The sequence below is a fragment of the Labeo rohita genome, chromosome 9, assembly GCF_022985175.1.
Source record: "Labeo rohita strain BAU-BD-2019 chromosome 9, IGBB_LRoh.1.0, whole genome shotgun sequence".
Lineage (NCBI taxonomy): Eukaryota > Metazoa > Chordata > Actinopteri > Cypriniformes > Cyprinidae > Labeo > Labeo rohita.
Window position 1 is genome coordinate 21,897,941 of NC_066877.1, and position 10,454 is coordinate 21,908,394.

A 10,454-nucleotide genomic window follows, 5' to 3' on the forward strand; every position below is an offset into this window, starting at 1 on the left:
AACATACAAATAAAATAAGTTAAAATAGCCCATTAAATTGTGCTCATGCTCGTTCCGGGGCGTCAAGTTCGAGAATTTTCGCAGATTCTATTGGAGAAAAAAAGACGTCAGAGGTCAAGCTTGTGCAACATGAAACTGTATTGCATTTTACAAATTTCGTTGATTTTGTTAAAAGTCTTATATATTATCTATTATATAAGTCAATATACGTGTATGTATGTTGTATAATTACTGATTTAGCATTTAGACAGGGCTAATATTGTTTATTTTATTATTTAGGTACCTATTTAGTTTTTCTTTTGCTGCCTTTCTTTTGTTATTTGTAGTCCACTTTAGTTTTGCATTCTTTGTTGTCATATGCTACGTTTTAATAACTCGTATCTGTAGTATGTACTGCCACCCATAAAATATGAATTAAAAATCGGCAGTGGTTAAGCGCAATGTCAAGCGTATAAACGCTTGGTTTTTAAATAAACTGTGCTTTTGAAACAAGTAAAAATATTGAAATGTCTTTGTGTAACGTTTAGGCGATCAAGGAATATTCTAGATTGCGGAACGGGGGTCGGTAAGGATTACCTTTTGGCGCATGCGCAGTGCCCTTCCAGACATTTCTTCTTCACGTGGGTCGCAGGAGTGAAGTGGTCCAGTGTGACTGTCTTATGCTGCTCTGTCGGACGCGCATTTCATAAAGATCAGCTAAAATGGTAAGACGTGTAAGATCATTTATCTAGCTGCACCATGTAAATGCGTTGTTTCAATAATTATTGAACTCGTGTGGCTGATGTAGCGCGTAATGTTTTATAACGTTAACCCTTCATCAGTTGCAACTGCAAGGTCACGGTTAGGAATGTATTCGTGCTCTGAGTTAATATAACAAACTTATGCAACGCTAAGTTTGCTACTTTGTAACGTTACGCGTAATGTTTGTAAGAAATGTGTAAAAATGAGTCCTGTCAGCAGGATTGGTGATTTCACGAACCCTGTTTGCTTTCATGAAATGTAGTCAAATCGTTGTTTTATGTACGAGTATTGCTTAAAAAGGTGTAATATATTAATGTTACAACATATACCATTTTATTTTATTAGACAGTCTGTATGATAATTTCTGTTCACGTATATAAAGTACTCGTCTTGCAGGTATGGGTCACATCTTGCATGTGAAAACTCAACATATTTCCATCATTATAACTTCGTGAATCAGGCTGTCATACTCTGCTAGGCTCCGAGATCATTACAACCAATAGCGTTTCATCCAGATATGAACTTCCGGGTCATTTTGAATGGAGGCGAACACATGTGCATTGTGATGTACAGTGACTGTGATTCTTTTGTCTTCAGTTATATTGAGGCGTAGATATGAAATGTTATCTTAAGAAGAGTTGACAGTTTATTTGCCAGTTTTAACCTTTTTGAAAAATTACCTTAGCGTGTTAATTAAGAGTGTTTGTACTTCATTGGCTACCAGACAATAACGTAAGACATTTGTGATGAGAATTATGAATGGCCTTTAAATGTATGATGAAATGCACAACTGATTAATTCTAGAATCTTCTACATTCCTAACCCTTCAAAGCCTTGAGGTTTATCGTGTTGCCTGTCCTTTTGTCCTTCAGCAGGATAGTAAACATTTACAAAACCTCCAAACTTCTCTCCTCCCCCACATGAACCCTCAACATCTACTATCAAATCTTCCCTCCCTCACACATGACCTTCTCTCAAGGTCACACACATCTGTTCTCAGACAAGCAGCTGCTCTTGTCTATGAAAAAAAGTCAACTTAATCAAGAACGTATAGTAGTGCATTTTAGGAAAGGCATTGCTTAGAGGCATGTTTTTGAACGTAAATGTGACCAAAATGTTTTTTGATTGATTAATATTGTTTGAACCCCTTTGGTGATTTAGAATTTAACAATCCTGAAGAGGAGGAGAAGGGAAAAAAAAGAAGGAATAATTTTCTCTTTGCTAGTCTGTGATGCCCCCTAGTGGTACATTTGTGGAACGCTGCTTTGTAGTGTTGCAAAACATGCATTGACTATTTCTACAGTGGACTAAGCATACCTTTGCCCCAAAGCAGGCTTTCCGGAAATTTCTTCCCATGTTCGACCGTGTGTTGGTGGAGCGGTTAGCTGCGGAGACTGTGACGAAAGGAGGCATCATGATTCCAGAAAAGTCTCAAGCCAAAGTGCTGCAGGCTACAGTGGTAGCAGTGGGCCCAGGCTCCACCAGCAAGGTAGCTCTCTTATAAATTTATATTTTATGATCTGATTTAAGCATTTTCTTTACAGTGTGTGTGATACATGCTGTACCTTAGAGTTTTAATGCTGTCTGTCTTTTAGGATGGGAAAGTAACACCTGTCTGTGTCAAAGTTGGGGATAAAGTTCTGCTGCCGGAGTACGGAGGAACTAAAGTTATTCTTGAGGATAAGGTTAGAACATTTGACATGATTGGATCATTTGTTGTTAATTGTATCCTTATATACACTACCAGTCAAAAGTACAGTAAGATTTGTAATGTTTTTTTAAAGTCTCTTCTGCTCACCAAGCCTACATTTATTTGATCCAAAGTACAGCAAAAACATTTTTTTTTTTACTATTTAAAATAACTGTATTCTATGTGAATACATTTTAAAAAGTTATTTATTCATGTGATTTCAAAGCTGAATTTTTAACATCATTACTCCAGAGACATGATCCTTCAGAAATCATTCTAATATTCTGATTTGCTGCTCAAAAAACATCTATTATTATTATTATGTTGAAAACAGCTGAGTAGATTCTTTTAAGGTTTCTTTGATGAATAGAAAGCTCAGAAGAATAGCATTCGTAGAAATCTTTTTAACATTATAAATGATCAATTTCAAGCATCCTAAATAAAAGTGTTAATTTCAGTAATCCCCAGGCTTGGTGAGCAAAAGAGACTTCTTTAAAAAATATTAAAAATATTACTGTGCAGAAATATTTGACTGGTAGTGTTTGTCGTAATATTAGTTTATGTATATACAATATTAAACTCATTTTAAAGCTCTTGGCATTTTATTATAGACCTTAGTCACGTTAATGAATTTAACAGATGAAATCGAGGCTGTGGGTTTTTTTTCTGGAGAAGACATGTAAGCAAATTATGTTTATAATTTGTATAATAGTGACTTGATTTTACATTTTATTTTATTTTCCAGGACTATTTCCTGTTCCGGGATGGAGATATTCTTGGCAAATATGTAGATTGAAGTCTGCTTGTTCAACCATCTGTGTCATTCTGGAGCTCACAGAGAGAATGATTGTTCCATGTTTGTTTTCTTTTTTCTATGTCATTCAATTGTAAATAAGCATGATCAAGTTTTGTTTAAAATAAAGTGATCTTGATGTTTCATTCTTGATGCATCTTCATGGAACAGTTTAGAATTGAACATGTAAATGCTGAAACATATATATGGACTGTCTAAACTGTGTGTATTTGGATACACAAAAAGTATTGCAATTACTTTATATTCCATATTCATTAATGGTTCATTTTAGTGTTTGGTCAAGTATGAATTGTGTTCTTTAACTCTAACTTTGTAGAAGTTTATAATGGAGTCAGATGATTTTTTAAATGTGATTATAAGTAATTAGTGATCTAATTATAGAGGTTGAAAATTCCTGTTTTACATAACTTTTTATTTCCTGAATAATTTCCTCTGAGTTATGAATATGTGCTGCACGTTGTGATCAGAAGGTTTAACGAAGCTAGTTATAGTACAGTGCCTTCTGAAAGTGACCAGACTCCTAGACCTTTTTATCACAATTATATAAAAAGTGTTTTCAACTGCCATGACATTTTTATTCATTAAAAATGCTAAAAATATTAAATAAATGGCTTTTTCTTATTTGACATGATTTAGAATATCAATAGGTACACATATACAATATCAACAAATGTAAAAAAGAAAGAAACGAAAATTTAGTAGCACACTTGGAAATTGGAAATTGGCTATTATTTAAATATTAAAGAAAAAAGCGCACCAAAAATGCATAGAAATAAATATGAATGGACCCAAGTCTTTTTGTTTGTATAAGAAGGTCCTTAAGTCATTAAAAAAATAAACTTAATGGCCTATAGTCCATGCAGTACTCAGTCAGGTCTTTATGGAGTGGCTAGATGGAAGGAGTGAAAGCCAAATGAGATGCCACCTGGAGTTTCCCCACAGAAGCCAGCTGCCTAAACGGCTTACAGTCATCTATTTTTTAAAGACTGGTCATAACATTTTTTTTTTTTATTCAGTTGCTTTTGATTCAATGGTGAGAAAAAAGGTGAGACTGATTATCCCTTGGCTAACCGTTATTGGTCAGACTACTTCTCAAAGGGATAGTTCACCCAAAAATGAAAATTCTGTCATTAATTACTCACCCTCATGTCGTTCCAAACCAGTAAGACCTTCGTTCATCTCACAACACAAGATATTTTTGATGAAATCCCAGAGCTTTCTGACCCTACATAGACAGAAATGTAACTGAAATCTTCCCAAGCTCAGAAACGTAAGACATCGCTTAAACAGTCCATGTGACATCAGTGGTTCAACCGTAATTTTATGGTGTAATACAAATGACATTCATACAATTTAACTGTGCTTATTGTCTAATATTTGGTTACTGTAGCTGAGCTCCTCCTGTAGTAGCTCTACTCGTCCATTGGGGGCGCGCTGTCAATCAAACTCTAAATCTGTCGAGATGGTCATGGCGGAGGGCACAGCTGTTCTGAGGAGGAATAGACCAGGCACCAAGGCGAAGGTAAAATGAACAGCGAACAACACTTGAAAGCGTTTTACAAACTCAAATCTGTTCGTAGAGCATATTCTAATGTCATAATTACATAAAAACGTTTTGTTCTCCTGCGAGCGGAAGCCGCAGATATGCTAAAGAGCTAAGCTAGCAGTTAGCCGAGAAAACTATTGATTCCCAGAATGAAGCTTTTAGCTAAATATCATTTAAAATGTAATTGGTCATGATAGAATTTATTTCCGCTTTTGAAAGTACTTGTATATGTAGTGAAGTATGAGGCAGGGGGTGTCCGAAATCGTAGACTTTTATGATCTAGTTATTTGGCGAGCAGCAATTAGCTAGCAGCCGTCTGGAGTACCCGGATGAACATCACTACTAATGTTTAAATATATTAAATTAATATATTTAAAACGCAGTTAACTTAATATACGATTGTATATCTGAGTCATACAGCTTTCAGATATTATACACTGCTGCTTTCAGTCACTAATACATGAAGAAATTGACATAGCCATTGGGACATTTTGCTACGTTTGTTTGCTGTAGATACAAACTATGGTTACAACGTAGAAACGGTAATAAATTGTCAAAAAGCTTTGAAGGATATATGTTACGTACATGAGACATACTAAGCAACAATTGCTTAATAGTGGTATGAATGTTCTAGTGGTGTTTCTATTAACGTGTTGTTAAATCCCTGGTTTTGTTTTGTCTATTAGGACTTCTATAACTGGTCTGATGAGTCTTTTGAAGAGATGGACAGCACACTGGCAGTGCAACAGGTGAGGGCTTTTCTTACCTCATTAAATCACTTAAGGAGATTTTTGGCAGGTGCTCTGTTTCAGACTGTGGCTGTCAAGCTCCAAAAAGTGGCTAAAAACACTGTTATATTGACGTTTTTAAGCAGTACAGTAACTTTATATGAGAAACAGGCTGATGGTATGGTTGATGGTATTTGCTGTAGATCGTTATATTTTGAAGTCATCTTGTTCAGTTCTGTCCTGTGTTTTATATTGTGATTTAAAATGGTTATTAATGATTGTTTCTATTCCTTTTCAGTATATTCAGCAGAACATTCGCTCAGATTGTTCTAACATAGAGAAGATTATGGAGCCTCCAGAGGGACAGGATGAGGGGGTGTGGAAATATGAACATCTCAGGTATATTAATAGTATAAATGTCAACTCGGATCCTTCATTTTATCTTTAACATAATGTATGTTGTAATGACGTATGTAGTTTTTAATGACAAAATGGTCAAAATAACTACTATGTACTTGCATTAATTTGTTGTATTGCAAAATATTTTTGCTGCTATTGACCTGGGAGCATGGGTGTGTTAAAGGGTAGGGCCAACAGTCTAAATATAACTGTAATTACAGAAATTAATTACATACTATGTTTATCGATATACATGCAAAATAAAAACATGTATGAACACAATAAGGGTTTTATTTATTTTAATGTTAGTATACATTAATTTAAGACACTTAATATAAAGTGGGTCTACAAAATGTTTTTCAGATGCTTTTTGTTGCTTTGTCTTAGGAGTTGTTTAATTGTGTAAATTGTACATATTTTTTTTTTTATACATATAGACAGTTCTGTTTGGAGCTCAATGGCTTAGCAGTTAAACTGCAGGTAATTATCTTTATATATACTTTATATATCACAAATAAATCAAGTAGACTGTTAATTTAAATGTAACATGTATTGTGACATACCAGGTTGTTTTAGTTGTCTTAAGTCTTCACAGTTTTCCTCAGATATTTCTGAAGAGAATACAATGTGTGATGTCTTTGTTCCATAGAACGAGTGTCATCCTGACACGTGTACCCAGATGACTGCCACTGAGCAGTGGATCTTTTTGTGTGCTGCCCATAAGACTCCCAAAGAGGTGTGTCTATGACCTTTTGATAGAAATTAAAAGTTTACATTTGAAATTAGCTTAGTAGTCAGATGTCTGTGATTAATCAGATAAAAAGGCCATATGTTATTTTTTTCGTGTTTTTCATGCACAGAATGTTTAAAGTGATAGTCAAATTATTTGTTGATTATTTTGATTATTAAATATTATCGATCAGTTGTTGCCACCCTAATGAATTTCTTAACAGTCTGAATTGCAGAAGCTAAAATGGATGATTGTGTCTTACGTTGATTTGTTTGTTTTCTGTGGCTCACAGTGCCCTGCCATTGACTACACAAGGCACACTCTCGATGGAGCTGCGTGTCTTCTCAACAGCAACAAGTATTTTCCCAGCCGGTGAGTTATTGAACATCTAATCCATTAAAGCAGGGGTGTTCAGTGCTTCTTCTGGGGAAAGAAGTTTGGAGTCTTCCTGCATACCTTTTTTCCTTGTTAAGGGGTGGGCGATATAATGAGACCATATTCTTTAACCATATTCTTTGTGTGTCATTAGGCATGGCAGTGATACACATTACCAAATAGGAATTAGGGGGTTCAACCCTTACAGTTTTCCATATCACCACATGGTGAATTAATAATTCCAATTTGCAACTACTAAAAAAAAAAAAATATATATATATATATATATATATATATATACTTTTATATATGCAGTACATCATGAATTTCTGTAATGATGTTCCTAGAAAAGCACTTCACAAATAAAATTGATTTGACTAGTGTCAGGTGAAGGTTGGATCTAAAGTATATTGGAAGGAAGATCTCCATGAGCAGATTTGTGTATCCCTGGATTACTTTGATCATTTCTAGGATTTTCGAACTGTAAACAGGCTATTGATGTTTATGAAACCGCTGATCCTCTCACTGCTGTCTGTGTAGCGTCAGCATTAAGGAATCATCTGTGGCCAAACTGGGCTCGGTTTGCCGTCGCATCTATAGGATCTTCTCCCATGCTTACTTTCACCACCGCCAGATTTTTGACAAGTATGAGGTAAGCGTGATAATTTATGTAATTAATAAGCACATATATTTCTATGGAAACCTGTTTCTGCCACTGAATAAAAAATAAAAAAGGTAATTGTGACTTGAATCTCACAATTCAGCCTTTTTTTTCTCAGAATTGCGTGAGACAAACTAGCAAATTCTTACTTTTTTTCTCAGAATTGTGACAAACTCAAAATTGCGAGTTATACGCTCAGAATTGTGTGAAATGAACTCACAGTTCTGACCTTTTTTTCTCAGAATTGCGTGATGTAAACTCACAGTTGCAAGTTACAAAGTCAGAACTGCAAGATATAAACGGAATTGTGAGGGGAAAAAAGTCAGAATTGCAAGATATAAACTTGGTCAGAATTCCCAGGAAAAAAGTCAGAAATGGGGGATATAAACTCGGAATTGCGAGGGAGAAAAAGTCAGAATTGCAAGATATAAACTTGGAATTGCGAGATATAAACTGAGAATTGCAAGAAAGTGAAAATTGCAAGAACTAAACTCAGAATTGTGAGGAAAAAAGTCAGAATTGCGGAATGTAAACTCAGGACTGTGAGAAAAAAGTTAGAATTGCAAGATACAAACTTGGAACCGCAAGAAAAAAGTGTCAGAATTAAAAGATATAAAGAATTAAAAGATATAAACAGAATTGCGAGGAAAAAAAGTCAGAATTGTGGGATATAAACTCAGAATTGCAAGGAAAAATTCAGAATTGTGGGATATAAACTTGGAATTGCGAGGAAAAAAGTCAGAATTGCAAGATATAAACTCGGAATTGCAAGAAAAAAATGTCAGAATTAAAAGATACAAACTCAGAATTGCGAGATATAAACGGAATTGCGAGGAAAAAAGTCAGAATTGTGGGATATAAACTCGGAATTGTGAGAAGAAAGTCAGAATTGTGGCATATAAACTTGGAAATGCAAGGGAAAAGTTTCAGAATTACAAGATATAAACTTGGATTTATGAGAAAAAAGTCAGAATTGTGAGGAAAAAGAAGTCAGAAACTTGGGATATTAACTCGGAATTGCGAGGAGTCAAAATTGCGGGATGTTATCTTGGAATTGCGAGATACAAACTGATTTGCGAGGGGAAAAAAAGTCAGAATTATGAGATACAAACTCGGAATTGTAAGAAAAAAGTCAGAATTGTGAGAAATAAACTTTGAATTGCAAAGGGAAAAAGTCAGAATTAAGAGATACAAACTCGCATTTGCGAGAAAAAGGTCAATTGCTTTATATCGTTGCTTTACATTGCAGTTAATATCATGCAGTTCTGCAATTATTTTTCATGTAATTAGTTGCTATCATGCAATTCTGACTTTATAACTCACAATTGCAAGAAAATTGTGAAATAAAAATTCACAATTACCTTTTTTACAATTGTTTTTTTCTACAATACTTCTTATTATTTAGTGGCGGAAACAGGCTTACATTTTAAGAAATGGAATATCGGCTCTGGTCCAGAACCTACTGCATTGCTTATGTAGGCATCATTTCAAAATCAAAGCTGCAAATGCTTTTTGGTAATAAAACTTAGCTATTTTACCAAATATTTGTGTGCTGCATTTAACAGAACAATTGTGATTAGGAATTGCTGCCCATAAAGAATGTTTTCAGTTGGTTACTAATGAGATTTCTGTGAGTTTCATATGTTTGTAAGCACATCAGGGTTCTTGTTATTACTTCATTTAAAGTGGATATTAAGCATGATAATGACAGTGGTCATGACAAAGCAACTACTGTTCATTCAAGCAGCACTTCCTGCAGTGGTCAGTAGGAGGCATCTTCAGACAGTTTCCTAAAAAGAACAGTTAGAACAGGATCAAGTAGACCTTTTATCAAAGATCATCTCTTTCCCACAGAACGAGACTTTCTTGTGTCACCGCTTCACTCGTTTCGTGATGAAGTACAACCTCATGTCTAAGGACAACCTCATCGTGCCCATCCTGGAAGAGGAAGTCCAGAGTGCCACTGCTGGGGAAAGTGACGCCTGAGCTGTGTATCTCGTGCATTTTGAGCCTCCAGCATCCATACGGCAGAGGCGTACAACTTAAGTCATTTGACATTTGTTACTTTTCCACTCACTAATACTTCATTTGATCCAAATTTCATCGTTCAGCTGTAACAATCAATCAAAATGTAACATCAGCAGCTCCTTGTACATATCTCACTCCATCTCCATTGTAAATCCTGCTTAACCAGTAAGAATTTCCTTTCTTTTTTTTTCTTTCCCTCTCTCGACTCCAAGCAAGTCTGGTGATATTCACCCTGTCTTTTCCCTCGTTGTTAAGTTATTACATGGGTGGAGGGCTCTTATCCAGCCCACTTTGTCCTTTTTTTTTTTTTAAATAAACTAAAATGTATGGTATTTTCATTATGTCAATTGTTAATAAAAGACTTGTACCTAGTCTACGCTTATGCGTTAGCTTTTTACGCCATGTTTAACTGCTAAGTGAAGACAAACAGCCACTTAATAGGAGGTAAATAACCATTTAATAAAACATTACAAAAACATGTTCAAATACTACAGTTGGTAAATAATACTGCTCAGTTCTGGCATATTAGAATATAATGTTAAAGAAACATCTCATTCGGTTCTCATGGCTTTAGCATTTACAGCAGCTCGATAGTCTGTTTTGCAAACTAAAATGTGCTTATTTCTATTCTGCTGTTCCTCAAAGAGGGACAAACATTGTCAAGGCAACATAAGACGTGAAAAATAGAACACTTAACATGGTTAAAATTCTACAACAACTCTAAGGTGGCACCACTGCAGCT

The 10,454-nt window shown here is 35.0% G+C and overlaps 1 protein-coding gene across 4 annotated transcripts; it reads left to right on the forward strand.

The window, feature by feature from the left end:
- Positions 1-555: 555 nt before the first annotated feature.
- On the forward strand, positions 556-10,084 carry LOC127170854 (MOB-like protein phocein). 4 transcript variants are annotated; one of them, XM_051119141.1, is made up of 9 exons: positions 556-704; positions 2,072-2,230; positions 5,478-5,540; positions 5,818-5,918; positions 6,356-6,398; positions 6,568-6,654; positions 6,941-7,020; positions 7,564-7,675; positions 9,539-10,084. In XM_051119141.1, exons 1-9 carry the CDS (start codon positions 702-704, stop codon positions 9,668-9,670), a joined length of 780 nt encoding a protein of 259 aa, XP_050975098.1. In that variant the 5' UTR covers positions 556-701; the 3' UTR covers positions 9,671-10,084. The 4 variants fall into 4 exon arrangements, with proteins under 4 accessions (XP_050975098.1, XP_050975096.1, XP_050975097.1 ...); XM_051119138.1 differs by lacking the exons at positions 556-704; positions 2,072-2,230 and adding an exon at positions 4,636-4,767; XM_051119139.1 differs by lacking the exons at positions 5,478-5,540; positions 5,818-5,918; positions 6,356-6,398; ... (2 more) ...; positions 7,564-7,675; positions 9,539-10,084 and adding exons at positions 2,337-2,426; positions 3,177-3,370.
- Positions 10,085-10,454: the final 370 nt, after the last annotated feature.